This window comes from Urocitellus parryii, chromosome 8, assembly GCF_045843805.1.
Source record: "Urocitellus parryii isolate mUroPar1 chromosome 8, mUroPar1.hap1, whole genome shotgun sequence".
In the NCBI taxonomy this organism is placed as follows: domain Eukaryota; kingdom Metazoa; phylum Chordata; class Mammalia; order Rodentia; family Sciuridae; genus Urocitellus; species Urocitellus parryii.
In genome coordinates this window covers 9108022-9131604 of record NC_135538.1, presented here as the reverse complement: position 1 = coordinate 9131604, position 23583 = coordinate 9108022, and the positions used below count along the sequence as shown (strand labels likewise).

Sequence of the window (23583 nt, the reverse complement as noted above, 5' to 3'; positions counted from 1 at the left end):
AGGCTTAGGCAGGAGGATCATGAGTTCAAAGCCAGCCTCAGCAAAAGTGAGGTGCTAAGCAACTCAGTGAGACTCTGTCTCTAAATAAAATAAGGCTGGGGATGTGGCTCAGTGGCCAAGTGCCCCTGAGTTCAATCCCCAGTACAAAAAATTAAAAATAAATAAATAAAGATCTAGTTCTATAAAAGTAAAACTCCTGGGGCACCCAGGAGAACCAACACAAAACAGCTCTATAGGGGGACATCTATAATGGTGCCTGGAAGTTCCACAGGAAACAAACACTTTGGTCAAAAGTAAACTCACAGTCAAAAGGCTCAGCCCATGTAAAGAAACAATCCATCATAAGGGAGAGCTAATGCCAGCACAAACAGGAATGGATTCCCCCCAAAAGTGAAATTATACAAGCACCCCTTTTCCTTTTTTTCCCTCCAGTACAGGGAAAAATGTGTTCTGCAAAAAAAATCTACAACCTCTACCACTGAGCTACATCCCTTTTTAAATTTTATTTTGAGACAGGGTCTCATTAAGTTGCTCACGCTGGCCTTGAACTTGCAATCCCCCTGCTTCAGCTCCTGATTCACTGGAATTACAGGATTACAGTGCCACCAGGCCTGAAAACCTGTACCTCTCTTGCATGCTTCTGTGACTGTTTATTTATATGACTCTGGCCCAATGCATAGCACAAACCAGAAGTCAGTCTGTTTATTCAGTAACTGGGCAAATGGCTGTTCTAAGGTTCTAAGAACTAGTCACAATACGTTAGAAGGAGTAAGAACTAAAAAATATTTCCTGAATGAATAAATGAGCAAACCTTCTGAGCAGCCAGACTTTGGCTGCTTTCACTAAGGGCCAAGGATGTAAAATACTGGATACATTCATCTAGTTCTGTTTGAGGTAAAGAAGCCAGCAACTGTCTGAGTTCTTCTTCAATGGAAGAATCCTGAAATAAAAGGAAAAGAAAATATAAACAAACTCAACAGCTGAGTATAAAGAAACCTCAAAGAATCAAAGTCAAAATACAAAAAAAAAAAAAACACACAAATATATACATATATACTATATTATATATTAGCAGAGATAAATTAGTGCTTTTAGACTTGAAAACACTTACCCACCCAGGTAAACACTTAATTTTGAATTCTATACTTTCCTGTCTGCTACTGCATCTGAAAGACGTATTGCAAATTATTAACTCTCAACTTTAACCTCAGAGGCTTTTTGACATCTTGACTCAAAATAAATAAATAAATAAACAAAATTTTTAAAAATTAAAAAAAATTTAAATGATTATACCCTTTCTAACCAGTGATTGCTTTTTTTAAACTATTTATTTTAGTTATAGGTGGACACATAATATCTTTATTTCATTTTTATGTGGTGCTGAGGATTGAACCCAGTGCCTCATGCGTGCTAGGCGAGTGCTCTGCCACAACCCCAGCCCCAGTGATTGCTTTTTAAATCCAAAATTCTTTACTATCTCATTTTCCCTTTTAATTAATATCTTACATATTCACTTTTCTATTTTTTAAGAACTGACAGCTTACATAGAAGCTTCTAAGAGTTTCATTTAAACATACTTTAAGTCAGGAGTAGTGGCATGACCTTCTGGTCCCAGCTACTTGGGAAACTGAAGCAGGAAGACCACTTAAGCCCACAAGTTCAAAAACAGACTGGGTAACAGTGAGACCAACCCAAACAAACATGTTTATCCATGTTCAAAACAGAGGCTCTCAACCCAGGACTCCCCCACCCCCAGGAAATACTTAGCAATGTCTGGAGACATCTTTAGTTGTTCCAACTTGGATGAGGGGGTGCTGTTGGTGTCTAAGGAATGGAGTCCAGAGATGCTGTTAAACCTTCTACAAGGTATACAGCCTGCTTCAAAATACAGCCTGGCCCAAAATATCAACAGTTAAATTTGAGAAAACCTGATCTACATATGGCAAACTCAGATCAAGGGACTGACTCATAGATATCAATATGAAGTCATCTAATGGTGTAGTGGCTCCCCATCCCCAAAGATAGAAAATTATCTTGAAAGAACAGCCCATCTGGAGGAATCAAATTTTCATATGAAAATTAACATTCAGTTTGACATCCTAGTTTACTTGCTTGTGAAAATTAGCTAACAACTACTTTTTTAAAGTTTATTTTGCATCCACAGAGAAGATAATATGTTAAGGTGTTTTTCACTCTGGATTATATTATTTACTTACTTCTTTTAAAGATGGCAAAGGAGGCGGTGGGAGAAAAAAGCGAAGATCACTCTCTTTACTTCGTGCCAAACCAATAAGAGTCCTAGCATCACAGGCCTGAGCGATTATTCTATACTGATAATCTGTTGTAAAAGGAGATTTTTTTGTAAATACCCAAAGTACCTATCATTGTCACAAGAACTAAATGAACAAACTACTTTAAAGCACCCATTTTTAAACTTTTCTACAAGTTTATAATAAAAAATTTCCCAAGTATTTTTTCTCATTTTCAATGCCTGATTACACAACATTTCCACAACAGATCTCACAATTCCCTTTAATATTTATCTGGGGACCAGGTCATGATTCAGCTAATTTTTTGGAAAAAATAAAGCTCAAACATAAAAATTGGTAAGTTAGAATCAGTATAGGTTCTTCTTTTTTTAATAATTTCAGCATTCAAGAGCTGTTTTTAAGCCAGGACAGTAGTATACACCTATAATCCCAGCTACTCAGGAGGCAGAGGGAGGAGGATCACAAGTTTGAGGCCAACCTAGGCAGTTAAGGGGGATCCTGTTCCAAGATTTTAAAATAATAAAAAGGGCTGAGAGTGTAGCTCAGTAGCAGAGCACTTGCCTAGCATACGTGAGGCCCTGGGTTCAATGCCCAGTATGACCAAAAAAAAAAAAAAGCTATTTGATCATGACATAAAACACAAGTTGCATTAAAGTCTTTGTCTGGTGGTGAAGGGGATGGTACTTTGGCATCAGTGACATCCATGATTATTTAGTCTGAGATTCCAGATGGTAGAACTCTGATTCAAACATACCCTCTTTATGTAGCAAAACAAAATTCCAGCCACTGAAGGGACATTCTTTTCAATAACAGCAGCTAATAAACTGGGCAAATACTTCAAGATCATGTACATTTGCAAAATATACATGCAAGGGATCCTCCCTGATTTTTCTGATGCAGTAAGTCTGGAATGGAGCCCTGGAGGGCAGATTTTGAAAGAGACTTTTATTCTAAGTCTTCACTAACATTAAGTGAAATTAGTATAATTATCTCTACCAACCAATCAATAAATTAACTTACATGAAGACAGAGATCTTATTCTAAGACTAAACTTTTCTTTGAGAACATCAGTTTTTTTTCCATTGTTCATTTTTCACTACTAATAAAGTTTAATCCACGGACTATAATCAGAGCAGATTTGATCTTTCATTCAAACACTTTCACCGTATAACTCGTGATTTTTAAATACAATATTTTAAACATTTCTTAAAAATTATACACACACAATTAGGTACATTTAGCTAATTATTAGTATTAGAACCAAGTAGATTATCAAAGTAAAAGTAAAGATAATAGTATGGTGTAGCAAATAATAAAATATATTTTATTAAATAGGAACCAAAAGAAAGTACAAGAGGTTGGAACTGTAGCTCAGAGGCAGAGTGCTTGCCTAGCATGTCTGAGGCACTGGGTTCAATCGATTCTCAGCACCACATATAAATAAATAAATAAATATAAAAGTTCATCCACAACTAAAAAACATATGTTACAAAAAAAGTACAAGAAAGCATTAAGCAGTAACTGTAAGAATCAGAATTTCTCTTGAGAAAATATGTAATCAAATAAAATTTTGTTCGGGTAAAAAGTTACATAAATACACACACACACACACACACACACACACACACACAAACTTTACACACACACACACCCTCAGTTTTGAGGTTGCTGTTACCAAACATATCTGGCTACCAGGCAGCAGGTTTCCTATTTTATTGATCACTGGAGCTTCTTCTCAAATTTTGAATACATTTTTTATATATATTAAGATTACCTGAATTATTTTCCTTCCTTAATCTCATTCCCTTCTCTTTGATACCAGAAACCCAGAGCCCAGCTAGTGTGTGCTGCGGTTCCACGGCCCTCTTACCATGCCAGTGGTGGGTCTCTGACATCTCCTGCACGGCCTCCAGTCGGGCGGTCCTCTCATCCGCCTTGCTCTTCTTCAAGAGCAGCCACATAGCACACTCATGATCTTCTATATCAACCGTGCTAAAAGTGTCTTTGCAAAGAGAAAAAGACACAAAAACAAGAAGGTGGATGGTTAAGATAACATTTTTATCTTTTCTTTTATTTCAGAAGACAATTTATAACCATTTAAAATATACAACAGGAGAGTTAAATCCATATAGTGGTATTCCTATTGATTGCTATGTCTGCTCTCAGTGCTATCACTTTGATGTATTTATTGTAACTGTTATGCACGTACTTTTGTTTTATAACAAAAGTACATGCATAACAGTTTATGGTGGCTTTCACTTCATAGTCATTTTTTTTTCTCCTTTCCCCCTTAAAAAAAACTGTTTTAAAACAGATCGACTATTTAAAGACATGAAAGAATGCCTATCACACGTAGATTAAATAACTGCTATCTTGCCATATTTGCTTCATCATCCTGCAGGTGTCTATAAACTATTAGGAAAGAAGCTGCAGACATAATGACATTTTACCCTTTAGTAGTTCAACCTACATCCCCTAAAAATTAGCCTGTATTCTTTTACACAACTGCAAAATGCATCATCCCATCCAGAACACTAACAATAATCTTCCAAAATCATCTAAAATCTAGTGTAACACCATATGCAAATTTTCCCCAAGTTTTTTTTAAAGATGTTTTTAAAATCAGGATTTGATAAATTCTCTTTAGCCTCTTTTAATTCTAGATGGTTTTCCTGCCTATTCTTCATGATGACAAAGACTTAAAGAAATCAGGTCAGCTTTTTTTTATACATAACTTCACATTGTAGATTTGCCTGATTATAAAATCTACATTTTTATGCAACAGTCTCATTATGAGAAAGCATGGGAGTGATTTTCTAACAAATTTAAAATTCTGTACTACTTGTCAAGAAAACAGGGTACATTTAAGGGCTGGGATTATAGCTCAGTGGTAGAGCGCTTGTCTAGCATATGTGAGGCACTGGGTTTGATTCTCAGCACCACATATAAATAAATAAAAATAAAGTTCTATCAACAACTAAAAAATAATAATGAAATTAACAAAAGAAAAAGAAAACAAGGTACATTTACTCTCAATTTATTTAATCACAATCTAGTCACAGAGAGGGAAGAAAACTGTCCAGGGCATCAAGCCTTAAAATTAAGTACAGCCCAATAGAGTTAGTTACTCAACTAATTTTCCATACCTATTAAAAACATTAGTAAAGAATTTTTTAAAAAACCTCAGGGTGGTTATGCAAATGACTTTAAGATGACTGATAAGGGTTCCAAGTTAAATGTTTATTACTTACCAGCAAATGGACTCTGTAATATCTTGGCTGATGCTGCTAATATTTTTCTTACTGCTTTGTGAAGTTCTTTTCTTGCCAGCCAGGCAATCCCTGAAATGATGGCAAACTTAAATCAACTAATTCCAAACTTTTTCACAAGGAAAACATAAAATAGCATCCCTGTCTTTTTATTACTATTATCAATTTTTAAAATTTCTTTTACTACTATTAATTTAACTAAAGTAATTATGGGAACACAAGTTGTTCTCAAAGTCAGGGAAAAAAGTAAAAACAAAACAAGAACATTAGCCAAAGCTATGAAAACTCTTCAAGGCTAAAAATATTCAAGAAAATGTACCTTGTAAACAGACCACATGGAACTGAAATTTGAAGATATCTTTTTTTTTTCTCCCCTCAGTATCAGGAATTGAACTCAGGGGCACCTGACCACTGAACCACATCCCCAGCCCTATTTTGTATTTTATTTAGAGACAGGGTCTCATTGAGTTGCTTAGCACCTCTCCTTTGCTGAGGCTGCCTTTGAACTCGTGATCCTCCTGCTGGGATAACAAGCATGCACCACCATACCTGTCGAAATTTGGAGATATCTTAGAGATGAGATTAAGCCTCACTTTATAGATAAATCACAAGTCATAACAACTGTCTATGTAACTGAAATTATGAACATACCATAGAAGCATGCTGAAATACAGAAGGATAATGTAATAATAAACACCAACAAGCTAGCATGGTGATACACACGGCTCACAGTCAGGGGAGCAGGGGAGCCTGCTGTACTAGAGACCATAATGTGCTCACAGGCACAGGCTGGCTGACAACGTAGGAACTAGCAACTGTAAGTCAGTGTGGCTGACTCACTGCATGAAAATGCACCCCTCTGCTCTAAATGTCATATTCACTAAGTTACCCAGAGGCTCACAAGTGACCTAAACATTGAGAAAGAGAATGTCCTAATTAGTAAGGGCAGTTGTTTTAGTCTCCATGACAGAACATAAGTGAGCTGGTGTTCACATTTATGAATCCATCTCAGGAGTAAAATCATTAAAGCAGAAACATCTCTGGGCCAAATGAGAAAATCGAATTTTAGTATCTGCCAAACTGAGTGCCAGCCTCTGAACCAAGGGCCCCAACTGAGGAGGGAACTGCAGGTTCAGACTAAACAGCTGGCTGTCCTCACTTCACTGAGTTCTAGAGGAATTACAAACTTTAATCAGGTATAAATCCAAAATTTGGTCTTCAATCCATGCTTTCAGAACTTAGTTCTGAGGATCTAGTGATTCTCAAAGTGAACTGAATCTATCTTCTTAATACCGTGTTTTAAAGAAACTTGTTTTTAAATTCACTAACTAGTTCCACTTTTCAAGAGATAACTTCACAATAAACTTACCATGATTTTCTCTTTTGTCTAAAGGACCTGGGTGCAAATATATGTATGACTTCATTTTTTCTCTTTCTACCACTTGAGTATCTAATGTCAAAGACTTCTTCAGGGCCAGAACTTCGTATGTAAGAAATAAAGAACCTCTTAAGAAGAAACAAGAAATTCATCATAAATACAGAATCTAAATGTGATACAAGATTTTCACAAGGAAACATACATAATATCCAAATAATCTTTGCATACACACACATATACACATCTCAATTTAAATAACAAATAACTTCATAAAATTTTCCAGTCAAGAAACATCACTAACAGCATCCCAGAAACCCACAATGTGTCCTTGTGTCCCCTCCCTAATCCTGATTCTTCTTTCACCACTATTGGTTATTTTCTGATTTTTATTATAATAACGTCCTTGCTATTGGTTAGTTTTACCACCTATATAGGCATCCTGAGACAACAGAGCTGAGCTTTGCCTGTGTTTGAACTTCATTTGAATGGAATCACACTAGATGTATTCTTTTTTTTCTTTTTTTAACATTTTTTTAGTTGTAGATGAACACAATATCTTTGTTTTATTTATTTTTTTATGTGGTGCTGAGGATATATATATATACATACATACATACATACATACATACATACATACACACACCTGTAGGGAACATATCCAGAAGCAGAATTACATACTTCCTGACAGTACATAACACTGTTCAACTTTACTAGAAAATGTCAAACTAGTTTTCTAAAAGGATTAGGCAATTTATACTCCCATCACCAGAATATACACATTTCTCCTTTCCTAAAGGCTATATCTAAAGTTTATTTTTAAATGTGAGATAGAAAATTATCCGTCATATATCCCGACATGAAAATTTTCTTCCTCATTAGATTGACCTCCATAAATCTAGACACAAAGGCTCAGCAAATTCAGTTATCCTGTGCCTTCTGCTGATCTGGGTTTCTGTCCTAAAGCAAGCAGATGAGACAAAGGCCAGACCCAGACACACCAGAGGAACACAGAGAAGGCTCTAAGGAATCCTCTGCTCCCTTGGGGATCCATCTGAGCAGTTTTCCAGGGAAGATGATGTTCTTCATTAAAAGTTGGGCAATACATTTTCACTACAGTCCTGAAACAATTGCGATCTAGACAAAGAAACCGCATTGTAGAAAAGGGTATACATTTCTCCTCTGTGCAGAATGAGTCAAAGGGGAAAACCATCTAAATAACTTTTGCCTTTCGTTACAATGTCAGGAAGTAAGGTATGTGTTTGGATAAAACGCCAAATATCTCCTTTATAATTTTAGCATCTGAACTGATTTTACATTTATACTAGTGAAACAAAGTATTAGCAAACTCAGTAGAGTAGTACCAGACATACATTTAACATCTATACCTCTCCCTGAAAAAGGGAGATCGTAAAGTAACAAATGTTAGAAAGAGGGACACTCCAATCACTGGGCGGGCACTTCTCAAGGAGCGTGAGATGTCAGATTTCAGTTTTCTCAGTCAGCCTCCATTTCCTTTCATTAGAGCTTTATTGTGATTTAGGGATTTTCAAAAATAATTTTAACGTGACTTTCAGCCTCTTCGCTCACTTTCAGTCCTGATATAAGACGTGACTTTATGTGAGTGGAGGCTGTGTGGGTCTCAGACTCTCCCCTCAGCAACAGGGAAAGGCAGGCAGTCCCCAGTGTACACTTTAGACCAAAGAGAAAACATCCCTCAAGGTAGAGAACCAGATCAAGACAACACTGAATTGTTGGAACCAATGACTAAATCCGTATCCTTTGACTACTGCATGTGACCTATAAATCACTTCCACTGAGATTTCAAGTATTAATATAATGGGGTCAATTAATATTTTGTAGTTGAACTTACCCTAAAATAAGTGATCCAGTAAATTTTATTATATTTCCTTAAAAAAGAAAGGGAGAAAGTCAATAAGATGAATTCCACTCTTAAAAGTGTGACAGGAAATAGGCAATAGTCTTTATTTCATATATAATCAGATAAAGTTATTGATATTTTTCTATTAATACAATCAGTTGCTATTAACACATGACTTCCCATCCTCAGACACAAACAAACCAATCAATAAGAACTTCAAAAATATAATTCCTATTTATACCTTTTCATACTCACTCTCTCCTTCCTTGAGCTTTCGTTATGCCATTTCCAACAAAATCACTGGGGAACATAGACCCTGATCCACTAACCATACTGCCAGGACCAGATTCCTACTGAATGTGACGCCCAGAAACTCACCTCCTTTCTGACTCCTTTTAGTTAACAACCAATTAAATAAAGGAACAGGGAGCATTATCTCTATCACTGGTAGGACTATGATGAAAAATTATGTTTGTCAAGTGCCAACACAAACTGGCATTTCTCAAAGTAATTATGTTTGGTGGTTAAGTATTATATGTAGGTAGCCTCATTTAAAAAAATAGGTCAGAAAAAAAGTGTGTGTGTGTGTGTGTGTGTGTGTGTGTGTGTGTGTGCATGTTATAAATTTATTTATGCTTTTGGTGGAACTTGGAAAATAGCTTTTTAATATTAAAAAAATTCGATTGGCAGACACTGGTAGTTGCTTATCCAACATACATATACATCTAAAATTATTCAAATCCACAGACTACCTGGCAGCTGGCCATGCAACACAGCTATAGCCAATCAGATATCAGATATTAGTGAAAGTCTATGAGGAGAATACCTCCCCTACAAAAGACAAGCCTCATAAGATGGCTTTTGGCCTGCTGCCTTCTTGATGCCCAGGGATTCAGCAACCATCCTGTGACTATGAGAACAACACAAATAGTGGAGCAGGAAGACAGGAAGATTGCTAAGTTTCAACTCCTGCCCCAAACTGTGTCTTGACTTCCTGTTTTGTATGGAAAATATAAATTTAATTTAAGCCACCGTGATCAAGTTTCTGTTGTATACACTGTGCACAACCTTACCTGGTGTATTACAGTTTTCACCCTAGGATGGCCTCATGGACTTTCCCTTCCTGCCCTCACACTGGGGACCCCAGGAACACCCCTATATTGATACTCCCATTGCTTACTAGAATTTCTCTTTTTCATTGGACCCTTTAAACAAAATACAGCCTCATGAGCCTTTCCTTCCTACCCTAAAGTTCACTGTTATGGGCCAGGCTAATGGACAGTGACCAAACAGGCTCCATTTTACCCTGAGACTCCATCATGAGAAATGCTTCTCCCAAGGGAAAGTCCCACCTCTGTACCCATTAATAATTGTCTAACATAGTACACTTGGCAACACAAAATAGCAATTCTTATACAATGTATAATTGTTCTCTTTGGTTTCCATTTTTCTTGGGTAATGTACCTTGTCAGAGATTGATTATCTAATAGACATCAGTAACCATTCTCTAACTTGTACTAAACTAGGGTCATTTTGACCCACTTCCCTTCTGTTTGGTTGCTGCTATACCAACCTGGAGAGTCCCGTGGAAAAAAACTAATGTACCCATTGCATTGTCTTGCTAACTGCCCAATTCGGCTTCTGTACCTGCTTGCTTGCAGCTACATCAACCTGGATGTGAGTTTTGCAGTTTTTTGCCTTTAAATATCCTAAAATGCTCAGGCTGGGGTTGTTCCTTGCAGAGACAGTTATGGGTCCTGTGGGGAGGAGTCACCAGCTGGCTGGCTAAATAAAGACTCTTCAATTTGGACAAAACTGGGACTTGGTGTTTTCTGAGCGACCTGCCTCACAATATTTACCACTCTCGGAGTTTGTTCTGCTAGAAATGAAGAGAAAAGAAAAGCTCTCTTCCCTTTTCCTTTCTTCTCTATATCTACTTGTCATTTTATATTTAAAATACAGAATCAGTCAGGTATGGTGACACATGCCTGTAATCCCAGCGATTCAGGAGGCTGAGGCAGTAGGATCACAAGTTCAAGGTCATCCTCGGCAACTTAGTGAGGCCCTAAGCAACTTAGTGAGACCCTGTCTCAAAATAAAAAAAAGAGAGCTGGGATTGTGGCTCAGTGGTAGAGTGCTTCCCTAGCATGTATGAGGCACTGGGTTTGATTCTCAGCACCACATACAAAAACAAATAAATTAAATAAAGGTCCAACAACAACCAAAAAAAAATTTTTTTTAATTAAAAAATAAAAAAAATGAAAAGGAGTGGGGATGTAATTCAGTGGAAAAGCATCCCTAGGTTCAATTCCTGGTACAAAAAAACTCACAAAACAAAATCAGAATTTTCTAGATGAAAGGGAACTATCCCTAAAAACAGATCTATCCTAAAGATCAAAACTCCAGGAAGACAGGGGCTTTGTCTTACTGGATATTGTATCCTTAGGGCCCAGAACAGTACTTGGCACACAGCAGATAGTAGATATTTTTCTTTATTATCACATGAATGAAAGATGAGTTAGGTCAATCTTCTCATTTCATAAATATAGAAAATAGTTCTCTGAAAAGTAGGAATAATTAGACAGGAACTTCATTGTTCCCCTGAACCTTGCAGCCTCCCCCCACCATAGCTCCCCCTCTTTGGCTTCCCTCTCACTGCTATGAAAGATGCATCTTGGCCCCTGTCAAAAGACAACCTGGTCAAAGGCCTCTGCTGTTTCCCAGATCCTTTCTGGGCTTTGTTTCTATTATTCAGTGGAAATGCTACAACATGTCTATATATCCAAATGTCTTTGGAATTGTTATCCTATTTCTCTGCTCCCCTTCATAAAAAGTGTCTTCCAGGAATTACCTAGAGTGTCTTGTTTTATTATGGACAAAATTATACCTCCCCAAATTCATCTGCTGAAGCCCTAAGGCCCTGATGTGACTGTATTTGGAGATGGGCACTGAGGGAGGTAATAAAAAATCATAAGGTTCCAAGGGTGGGGCCCTAATCTGATAGGACTGATGTCTTTCTAAGAAGAGACACCAGACATCTCTCTATCCACAGAGAAAGAGCTGTGAGAGAATATGAAAAGAAGGTAGCCATCTACAACCTAGGAATTGGGGCCTCACTGGAAACCAATACTGTTAGTACCTTGGTCTTGGTCTCCAGAGCTGTGAAAAAATAAATTTTTATTGTTTAAACCAAAAAAAAAAAAAAAGAAAAGAAGAAAGAAAGAAAGAAAAGAAAATAGTTCTCTGAGAAGATAAGTACTTTCTTTCCTTCTTTTAACAAATACTACTTCAACCTCTTGTATCTGCCAAGTGTAAGAGTAAACAACAGGATATAATGGTAAAAATAAATAAATAAATAAACAAACAAACAAACAATAAGACATTGCCCTCAGAGTTTACAGTCTATGGGGCACATCAGTTGATTAACCAAGTTCTACAATGACTCTATCAAACCACAAGTGACAGATCTAGCCTGGGCTAGCATGCCAGGAAGCATGCCTGAGGGCCTGGTTATAGTGCGGGGGAGTAGATCAGGGCAGATCCCAAAGCCCATCAAGGCAAAGACAACATTTTCTTTGCTTACTACTGCATTCCCAGAACCAAGTACGGGCACCTGCACTTTGATTTGTGAGAGTTTAATAAACACTTGCTGCATGACAATGCACTGACACTTAATTTTAGAAGGATGGGCATGAAGTTGGCTGAAAAAAATAGGGAAGGAAAGAAAACTTCCAAGAAAAAGAATCAGTATCGCTCTGGGCCTACAAATTTGGGGTGAATCATTTGTATGAAAAGACAAAGGAATCTGACCCTTATCATAGATTAAATAAGCTTTTGAGGCCCCCCTGGAAATTTAGCCACGATTCTATCATTGTTCCTGTATGAAAATGTTGTTGTTTGAACTGTACTCACGTATCTGTCTCCAGTATGTGAAACTTTTTGGTGGGGGAGTAGAGGTTCCTATTCTTCTCCAACAGATGACACAATAAGCAGCCAGAGACATTCTGTGCAGGTAGAAGAATGTAACAAATTTAATTTAGCATCTAATATGAATGTTTAACTAAAAGACCATATCACCATCAGAGTGGATTGTCCACAGTTAGATTTTTCTAGACCAAGAAAAAATTTTCTCCCCTAAAACTTACCCACAAACTTACTAGAATAAATTTTGCTAGTACTTTAGTGATTTTTTTCAAACTGTGTCCAATTGTGATTAATGATTAATAGGAAATAAGGAAAATTACAGAATATTAATTATCAATATAGGGGAGAACTGATATACGGAATTCACCCATTCACAAAAAAGTTCACCTTCTTTTAGATATTTTGTCATTTTTCTTCATAAAGGTCACTCATGATTTGTTTCTTCATGAAAAAATTACAAATGTATAGAAATACAGAAAAATAAAGTAAAATGAATCCCACCACTCAGCTTTGATAATTATCAACATGTGGCTAATCTTGTTTAATATACACCTGCTCTACCCAATAGGCTATCTGCATGATAAACATTTTCTATACTTATGTTAAGGTATAGTTAATAGCTGTTATGTATGGATCCAGACAGTTCACTGAAAAGCTCATCTCTTGAAGACTTGATTCCCCAATGCAGCAATGCCCAGAAGTGGGGCTTTTGGAAGTGACTGGATCATGAGAGTTATCACCTCATCAGTGAATTAATACATTAGATGAATACTAGGAGGAGATGGAAACTGCAGGCAGGTGGGGCATGGTAGAGAATGTCCTCCAAGGAATGGAGCTGGCTGTTTATGGACTAAGACTTCTGAAACCGTGAGCCCCCAAATAAGTTTTTCCTCCTCTACAATTGTTCTGGTTGGGTCACAGCAGCAAAAAAGCTGATTAAAACATGATCTGAGCGGCTGTCCTCTGCTGGTCCTTTCCACCATGATGTGCTGCCTCACCTTGGGCCTAAAACAATGCAGTCAGCCATCTACACTGACCTCTGAAACCACGAGCTGCAAATCAACTTTCTCTCCTCTAAGTTGTTCTTGTCAGACATTTTAATGACAGTGATGCAGAGCTAAGTAAAACAGAGGACACAGGTCGCTGGGAGCATGGCCTTGGGTACTACATCTTGTCCATGGCCCCTTCCCTGCTCTCATTCTCCCATGCCCCACTTCCTGTCTGTCATGAGCTGAACAGCCTTCTTCTTCCGCATCCTTCTGCCTTGATGTTCTGCCTCACTTCAACCAAAGCAATGAAGTTGGCTGATCATGGACTGAATACTCCGAAACCCTGAGACAAAATGAACTTTTCCTCCTTTATTTATATGTATGTTTTTTGAGGGGGTGAATACCAGGGATTAAACTCAAGGGCACTCGACCACTGAGCCACATCCCCAGCCTTATTTTGTATATTAGAGACAGAGTCTGAGTTGCTCAGCGCCTCGCTTTTGCTGAGGCTGGTTTTGAACTTTCAATCCTCCTCTCTCAGCCTCCTGAGCCACTGGGATTACAGGTGTGTGCCATCACTCCTTTATGTTTTTTTATGTCAAAAGCTAATTAACACTCTAGCTACATGTTTGTACTGAGTACTTAAAATATGACTAGTCCAAATATATGGCAAGTATAACTAGGGAACTGAGATTATCCTATTTAATTTTAATTTATTTAAATAGCCACATATGGCTAGTGACTCTCGAACAGTACAATCTTTACTCAACTCTTATTCACTTTCTTTTTTTTTTTTTTTTTTTTTAAGAGAGAGTGAGAGAGGAGAGAGAGAGAGAGAGAGAGAATTTTTTTTTAATATTTACTTTTTAGTTCTCGGCGGACACAACATCTTTGTTGGTATGTGGTGCTGAGGATCGAACCCGGGCCGCACGCATGCCAGGCGAGCGCGCTACCGCTGAGCCACATCCCCAGCCCCTCTTATTCACTTTCTGACACCACCACATTACATTATTTTGAAGAAAATACAAAATGTCTAATCATTTAATTTTGACTATCTTGTATGTGCCTTTCCTCAAGGGGGAGAAAGACCTATCAAATTGCCTCCAAAATAAATATAATTCCTTAGAACCAACAAACATCTCATTATCACATCAATTATTTCTTAAACTTTGGTTTTGTTTTGCACTATTGAACTGTTAGAATTAGGATCCAAACACAGTCTGTACATTACATTTGGTCTGAGTCTGCTGGATAACAAGAGAAAGGTTCAGTATTCCCATTAACATAGTCAACATTTACCAAAGTCAAAACTCCCAGCCATGTGAACTCATACCAGACTAACTAGCCTCTAGCTGACCCTAAAAACTACACAGTTGTTTTAGCCACTAGGTCTTGGGATGGTGTATAAAAAGGTTGCTGTTAGATGTGGCTAAATTTTCTGTTGAAGTCCCTATTTCTAATAATTAGGGTTATCTATCCTTCTTGGTGGTTTGCTTGCTTATGTTTGTAATCTTTGATTAAGAGCTCATCTTCCATCCGAGCATCTACTGTGAGATTCCCATGTGTTCTGGTCTATAGGGCAGTTTCAAATTTACCCCTGCCAGAGTAATACAGACATTACAAATGGATGCATTCCATTTGGATTCCCAGCACTATAAGGACACTGAGAATTTAACCCCACAATCACAAGAGGTGCACATTTACATTTTAATTTCCATTCTTTCACGTTCCTGGTAAAAGCAAGTGATCAGAAAAAAAAAAAAAAAAGCAAGTGATCAGGCTATTTCCTTAGTCTAACGAGAGGAAATTTTCTAGTCTCTGCACCCTTGAAGGTGTAGTCCCTTAGGGATAATCACTTTTAAGGTGAGCAGAGTTTAACTGGCACAAGCAGGTCTTGATCAGGTTCTGATGACTCAGTAACTTCTTGTCTTCCTCAGTGCTATGACTTCTGCTGAGTTTCCTTTTCTAATCCTTCTCAGTTTCCTTCTTCTGCTACACTTCACTTAGAATTTTCACTTTGTTTTGCACTATTGAACTATATAAAGGGGGGGTAGATGGTGCTGTCTGGAAGTGAATACAACTTTTTTAATCTGAGCATGACCCAAGATTTAAGTCTTTCAATAATTCCTCATTATCTAAAGCAGTGTTTCTTAAATTGAATCCTGAGTTATGTATCAAGAATGCCACAAGTTATCTGTTTCAGGTGGAAACATGAGGAATCAATTTTTGTTCATATATTTTTCATCTTTAAGGTATGATTTAGGTAATATTTAATAATATTTAGGTACAGATCCAAGGGTTTAGACAAACACAGTCAAATCAAAATACAAAAAGTTCTATGAATTGAAACATTTTTGTGTAAATTCAGAATTGATATTCTTTCTTCCTTAAAAGGTTTTAAGTAGAATTTCCAAATTGTCTTAGAGATAGTCAAATGTCTCCCACTCTGAAAATCACTAATTTGTCCCTATAGTTTTGCCTTTGCAAGAATGTCTCCTAATGGGATCATACAGCACACAGCCTGAACCTGGCTTCCTTCACTTTTTATAAAAATGCCCTTGAGTACAATTCACAATAGCTAAACTATGGAACCAACCTAGGTAACCTTCAACAGATGGACAGATACAGATATTGTGATATATATACATATACACACACACACACACACACACACACACACACAATGGAATATCACTCACCCTTAAAGAAGAGTGAAATTATGGCATTTGCTGGTAAATAGATAGAATTGGAGAATATCATGCTAAGTGAAATAAGCCATTCCCAAAGAACCAAAGGACAAATGTTTTCTCTGAGATGCAGATGCTAATTCACAATAAGGCGGGGCTTTCACAACAAGAGGGGGCTAGGGAAGAATAGAGGTATTTTGGATTAGACAAAGGGGAATGAAGGACAGGGAGTAGATAAGGGGTAGGAATGATAGTAGAATGAATCAGGCATTATTATCCTATGTGCATATATGATTACACAACCCATGTAACTCTACATTATATACAACCAAAAGAATGAGAAGTTATACTCCATTTATGTATGATGTGTCAAAATGCATTCTATTGTCATATATAACTAATTAGAATAAAAAATATTTCTAAATTTAAAAAAAAATTTAATGCATTTGAGAATCATCCACATTTTTGTATCTGTGGTATCATTCCATTGTATAGATTTACTAATTTGTTTATACATTCCCAGTTGAGGAACATTTGAGTTGCTTAGTTTTTCATGATTCTGAATAAAGCAGCTATAAACATTTATATACAGGTTTTATGAATAAACATAGTATACATTTCATATTGTTGGATTTGACTTGCTAGTATTTTGTTAAGGATGTTTGTGTCTTAGTTCATCTGAGATATTAATCTCTAATTTTCTTGTTATGTCTGTCTTATTTCCACATCAAAGTAGCACTGGTCTTATAAGTTCGTAAATGTTCCATCTTCTATATGCTTGAAGTTAATGCAGAATTACTTATTCTTTCTCCCTTAAAAAGTCTTACAGTATTTCCATATTGTCTTAGGGTCTAGAGTGATGTCCTTTCTTTCATTCCTGACTTTGGCAGTCTGGATCTTCTTTTTCTTACGTTTGCCAATTCAGCTAACAGTTTACTTCATTGGTACTTACTTTCCTTCCTTTTTTTGAAATATCTCACTATCTTGCCCAGGATAGTCTCAAACCCCTGGGTTCAGGTGATCCTCCCAAGTGCTTAGGGGCATATGCCACCAAGCCCAGCTTCCACTGATATTATCAAAGAAAAAGCTTTCAGTTTCACTGAAACTGTTTTCTATTATCAATTTCACCGAATTGTGCTTTTACCTTATTCTCTGCCTTCTGCTTGCTCTGATTTCAAATGGCTCTTAGTTGCTTAAAATCTAAGTTCAAATCATTGATCTGTGATTTCTTATTTTCTAATTTAAGTATTTATACTAAAAATGTCCCTCTACATACTGCTCTCATTGTATCCTCAAATTTTAATACACCATGTGGTTATCTTCTTTTAGTCAATTAAAAATATTTTCCAGGGCTAGGGTTGTGGTTCAATGATAAAGTACTTGCCTAGCATGTGTGAGGCACTACGTTTGATTCTCAGCACCACATGTAAATAAATAAATAAAATAAAAATAAAAGTTCCTCAACTAAAAAATATTTTTTAAAAAAGATTTTTTAATTTCATTGACTTCTTCTTTAACCCATGGGATATTCAGAGGTATGTTATTTAATTCTCCAATATTTGGGATTTTCCTAGATCTCTGATTTCAAATGTTAATTCCATTTTGGCTGGAGAACAGGTTTTGTATAAGTTGAACTCACAAATCTTGTTAGGGTTTGTTTTATGGCACAGAATGTGGTCTATCTTGATGAATGTTCCATATGCACTCGAAAAGAACATATAGTCTACTACTGTTGGATACTCTTCTACAAAAGTCTATTAGGTTGAGTTGATGGGTAGTGTTTTTCAAGTATTCATTCCTTTCTACTTTTCTGCCAACTTGTTCTGTTGAATAAGAGTGTGAAAGCAGGGGTCACTTAGATCATGAAAGTACCTTCTAGCTGGGAAGTCTAAAACTTTCTCTGAGTTACAGGAAGTTGTTGGAAGATTAATCTTAAGAAATCAAACAATCAAAATTTTAATTGGTTTTAGAAAAATTAACAAGATGAAAATTAGGTTGAAGAAGAGCCAAACCAGAGATGGGAAAAATCAATATGGAGGTCTTTAACAATAATCAAGGAGAAAAATGTACTTGAAGATAGTGGCTCTGAGAATGATCAAGAAGAAACAGAATTATGACACCAAATCTGATAAATCATTTGAATGAGGAATGGTGGGAAATGAAGAAGAGGAAGGAGACAAACATGGTTCTGTTTCTGGCCTGGATTACTAAGTATACAGGATAATATTAACCAAAATAGGGAAATGCTAGAAATGATTTTGGCAGAAAGGATTCCAGTTTCAACATGCTGATATTAAGGTTCTTGTGAAATAGTGGAAAAAATGTCCAATAAGCAGTGTAAGCTCAGCAGAGGACTAAACTATAAATATAAATGTATGAGACATCAACATACATTACTAATTGAAGCCAGGGGTTTGGATAAAGTTATTAAGAATAGTGGAGAACTCTGAGTGGTAGCACACATCTGCAGCTTCTCAGGAGGCTGAGGCCAGATGATTACTTAAATAAACACTAATGTATAAAACAGTGTTACTCAAAATGTCCAAAGGACTATCTGCAGAGGTACTTAAAAAAAATGCAGGTTCCTACTCCAGATCTGATTTTTCTGTTCCAAGTTCCATGAAAGTAAAACCACGGTTTTAACAGGGCTGCTTCCACTTACTGAAAGCTCTGGGGGAGAATCCACTACCAGACTCATTCAGATTTCAGTTCCCTAGTGATTGGCAGAACTCAGTTCATTCAGCTTTAACAAGGAGGTTCTTATTAACTTGCTGGTTGTTATCTGGGGGCCACTCTTAGCTCCCAGAGCCCTCTGACTGGTCTTTGCAGGTAGCCCCCTACATCTCAGAATTGACGACAGCTTGTCCTTCTTATATTGCCACACCTGTCTCTTCTGCTTTCTTCTTTAACTTTCAGGGACTATGTAATTACACCAGACTACGCCAGATCATATAAAGTAATCTCCCAATTTAAGGTCTGTAACCTTCATTCCATCTGGAAAGTCCTTTTTGCCATATAACATTATGTAACCAGGGGATTCCAGGGATTAAGGCATGGACACCTTTTTTTTTTTTTTTTTTTTTTTTTTTTGATACCAGGGGTTGAATTTAGGGACACTCAACCACTCATCCCCAGCCCTGTTTTGTATTTTATTTACAGTCAGGGTTATCTCTGAGTTACTCAGCACCTTGCTGTTGCTGAGGCTGGTTTTGTACTTGTGATCCTGTTGCCTCAGCCTCCCAAGCCACTGGGATTACAGGAGTGTGCCACCATGCCTGGTGCATGGACATCTTTGAGGGGGTCAGTATTCTGCCTACCATAAGCTGCTATGAGTATTCTGATACAAGTCTTTTTTTGCAGACATGTGTATTCACATCTCTTGGGTAAATATCCAGGAGTGGAACTGCTGGGGAAGGGAAGTTATATGTTTAACTCTGTAAGACACGGACAGTTTTTTCCAACATGACTGTACCATTTTACATTGCAACCAACAAAGCAGGAGTATAAGGGTTCCAATCGTTCCACATCCTTGACAATGCTGTCAGCCTGTTTGATTTTAGCCTTTTCTGTGTGTGCATTATAGTATTTTTTCATAATTTTGGTTTGAAATTCCCCCAAAACTATGTTGAGCACTTTTTCATATTTGCTAGCCATTTACATATTTTTTGTGAACTGTCTGTTCAAGTGTTTGCTCATTTAAAAAAATTTTAAGGATGAATTATCAGTATTATATACATTCTAGAAACAAATCCTTAATCAAATATACATATGTGTGTATATATACACACACACACACACACATATACATACACATTACAACTAACTCCTCCAATTCTGATTTGTTTATTCCTTTCTTTTTTTAAACTTTATTTTTTATTTTTTAGTTGTAGTTGGACATAATACCTTTATTTTATTTATTTACTTTTTATGTGGTGCTGAGGATTGAGCCCAGCGCCTCGCACATGCTAGGCAAGCGTTCTACTGCTGAGCCACAACCCCAGCCCCAATACCTTTATTTTTTATTTCTTTATTTTTATGTGGTGCTAGGGATCAAACCCAGTGCATCACACATGCTAAGCAAGCACTCTACCACTGAGCCACAACCCCAGCCCTCATTTTTATAAAGATACCTTTTGATGAAAAGGAGTTTTAATATTAACAGTCTCACCAATTGTTTTATGATTATTGCCCTCTGTGTCTTGAGAAATTGTTGCCCACTTCATGTCACAGTCTCATTTTATTAAAAAATTGTTTTAGCTTTTACATTTAGGTCTGTAGCCCATCTCAAGTTAATTTTTTTTTTGTATTGAGTAAGCAGGAGTTGAGGTTAAATTATTTTTATATGGCTATTTGAAAGTGCCAATAAAATTTGCTTAGACAATTTTCTTTTCACCATTGAAGTGATTTTGTACCTTGCTCAAAAATCAATTGATCATATATTGTATACCTATTTCTGGATTCTTTATTATATCCCACTGATCTAGCTGTCTGTCCTTAAATACCACAGTCTTGATTATTATATTTTTACAGTAAGGGTTGAGCTAAGTAATGTAAGTTTTCCATCTTTGTTATTCCTGTTCAAGGTGGACTATTCAAGGTCCTTGGCACTGCCACATAATTTTAGAGTCAGTTTTATCAATTTCTATTTTAAAAATCTTTTAGGATTAAAACTATAGCTACATTAAACCTGCAACAATTATTTTAAGTAGAGAACAAAGCAGTAATTCTGAAGAGATTAAGAACAACTAAAAAGGGAGATACTATGAGAACAAAATGAAACAAATATTCAAAAATTCCATTAAATTTAACCACAGCAAGGTCACTGGAGCCTTCACAAAGATAGCTTCATTGCCCTAGTTGGAGTGAAAATGGAATGAAATTAAACATTATTTCAGCCCTCCATTCTTACTTATAAAACCTTGTTTTATTAGTAAATTGTTGTCTGGGGTTGTGGCTCAGTGATTTTTTTTTTTTTAAATGTGGTGCTGAGGATCGAACCCAGGGCCTCACATGCGCTAGACAAGTGCTCTACCCATGAGCCACAATCCCAGCCCTAATGGTGCTTTTTATAACTTAAGAAATCCTTCCTGGCAGATGAAAATGTTCTAAAGGCAAACAGTAGGGCTAGCTACATAAAAACATCACTGAGGGCTGGGGCTGTAGCTCAGTGGCAAAACACTTGCCTAGCATGTGTGAGGCACTGGGTTCAAGCCTCAGCACCACATTAAAAAATAAATAAAGGCATGCCATCCATCTACAACTTGTTTTTAAATCACTGAACCACACATCTAAAAATGGTAAATCTTATATGTAGTACCACAACAAAGCAAACAAAAAAATCTTTCCCAGAGACAACATAGTCTCATTTTTTTGTAAATATCTTAAAAATGTGTATTTCAGATTAAGTTCTTTAATACATCTAGAAATTACTGTTGTAAATGGTATGAAGCAAGAACTCTGTCTTTATTCCAAATGGATTTAATGTATCTTTGCATCATTTATTGAACAGTTTTCCCCTTACTTTGTGATATAACTTAGTGTACTAAGCTCCCATATGTATATGGGTGTGTTTATAGATGCTGTATCTTGTTCCATGAATCTCCTTTACCCCGAACCAACATCATACTGTCTTAATTATTACAAGTTTATATTAAGCTTTGATATCTAGTAGAGAGGGACCATATTTAATTTTCTTCTTTGAAATTGACTTAGCTATTCTTGGTACTTTGACTTTCCACATAAATTATAGGTTTAGAATGTCAAATTCCATGAAAACTACACAGTGATTTTCACTGGCACTGCACAGAATGTATAGAATTGGAGAAACCTATTATCTTTTTGGCATTGAGTGTTCCCATCCATGAATATTGTACATCTATCTGTTCAGGTACTTGGTGTACTTTTATGTGTTTCAATTAAGCATTACAATTTTCTACCTAAAGGACCAGACAGCTTTAGTTGATCTATTTCTAGACACTTGCAGTTTTGAATGCCATTGTGAATGGTACCTCTTTATCATTAAAATTTCTGGTGAATTGTTGCTAATATATATTATTTTTTTTGTTTTTGTTTTACTCAGGAATATTAACTGAAGGCTATTTCTTTTAACCAATGTAACCCTTTCAGTCACTATCATATCACCATCTGGTATCTTCTTGTTACCTGGTGTGTCTCTGTGCCCCCACTAAAATTAGTTACTTGTTTACCACTGCACCCAGAGTGTCTAGAATAGTGCCTGGTATATTCCAGGTACAGAGATTGTTTTTGAGTAAATATGGATGCAGGTTTTGAATCTGGATGCTTAGAAGAAAAGCGGGTTTTGAAGAATGAAAGAGAATGATGAAAATGGTTTCAATATGAAAGGTGGCGTTCAGATTACACACAAGTCATTAAAGTGCAGGCATCCATCCAGCACCTGGAGCTCAAGTTCAAGGAAAAGGAACTCAGGAAATGGAGGGCTGATTCTCAAGGAGGGAAGATCGGCAGGGAAAAACAAAAGCAAGGAAAAGAGGCTTGGGAAAAACTAAATGAGGCAAATTTTAAAAGGAGCTGAAGGACATAGGAACCAATGGAAAGAAAAGATTTGAGATAAGGGAAGAGGGAAATAAGTAGGAAAGCAAGGGTTCATAAGAGATCACAAGAACACACGAAGCAAAAAGCTACACAAGCTTAATTGTGGAAGTACAATAAAACCCAATGCACAGAAAGCAAGAACCTATGGCAACTTGGAAAAATGGAGAGCTCCATTAAGACCACATCAGAATTTCGGAAAGGAATTAACTTTAGAACCTTCTGTGGTCTTTCGCTTTAAAATGACCGTTACAGGTTTTCGAGACTAAATCGGTATCCAGTCTCCCCAGTCTCCCCAGTCTCCGGGGTCAGGGAGCTAGAAGCTGGGATCCGGCAGGTTCAGGAGTGTCCGATGGGCTGTTCCTTCTGGTCATCATCTTGTCAACAGAACCTGGATGGTGCACCAGGAGATACGCTCCCCTGGCCTCGGGAGCAACCAGAGAAGCGCCACAGCGAACCAGAAAAAGCAAGCCAGGCTTCAGAGGACCAGAGAGAGACCCTCACGCCCGCGGCGGATCCGCAGGTCGCGCCGGGGCCGCGCGCCCTCACGGGGGCGCCCCGGCCGAGCCGGGCTACCGCTCCCCACTCCCGTACGCGCCTGGCTTCACCGACGCCCC

At 37.1% G+C, this 23583-nt stretch overlaps 1 protein-coding gene across 3 annotated transcripts in view; it reads right to left on the bottom strand.

The window, feature by feature from the left end:
• Positions 1–23583, bottom strand: part of Serac1 (serine active site containing 1) — a 63485-nt gene that overhangs the window by 39750 nt on the left and 152 nt on the right. For all 3 annotated transcript variants that reach the window (XM_026393826.2, XM_026393827.2, XM_026393828.2), the window contains exons 2-8: positions 12709–12800; positions 8788–8824; positions 6909–7045; positions 5522–5611; positions 4141–4272; positions 2217–2338; positions 812–940 (exon numbers count right to left, since the gene is read on the bottom strand). In XM_026393826.2, the coding sequence (XP_026249611.1) occupies positions 812–940; positions 2217–2338; positions 4141–4272; positions 5522–5611; positions 6909–7045; positions 8788–8824; positions 12709–12799 (738 nt within the window). In that variant the 5' untranslated portion in view covers position 12800. The remainder of the gene's footprint in view (positions 1–811; positions 941–2216; positions 2339–4140; positions 4273–5521; positions 5612–6908; positions 7046–8787; positions 8825–12708; positions 12801–23583) is intronic.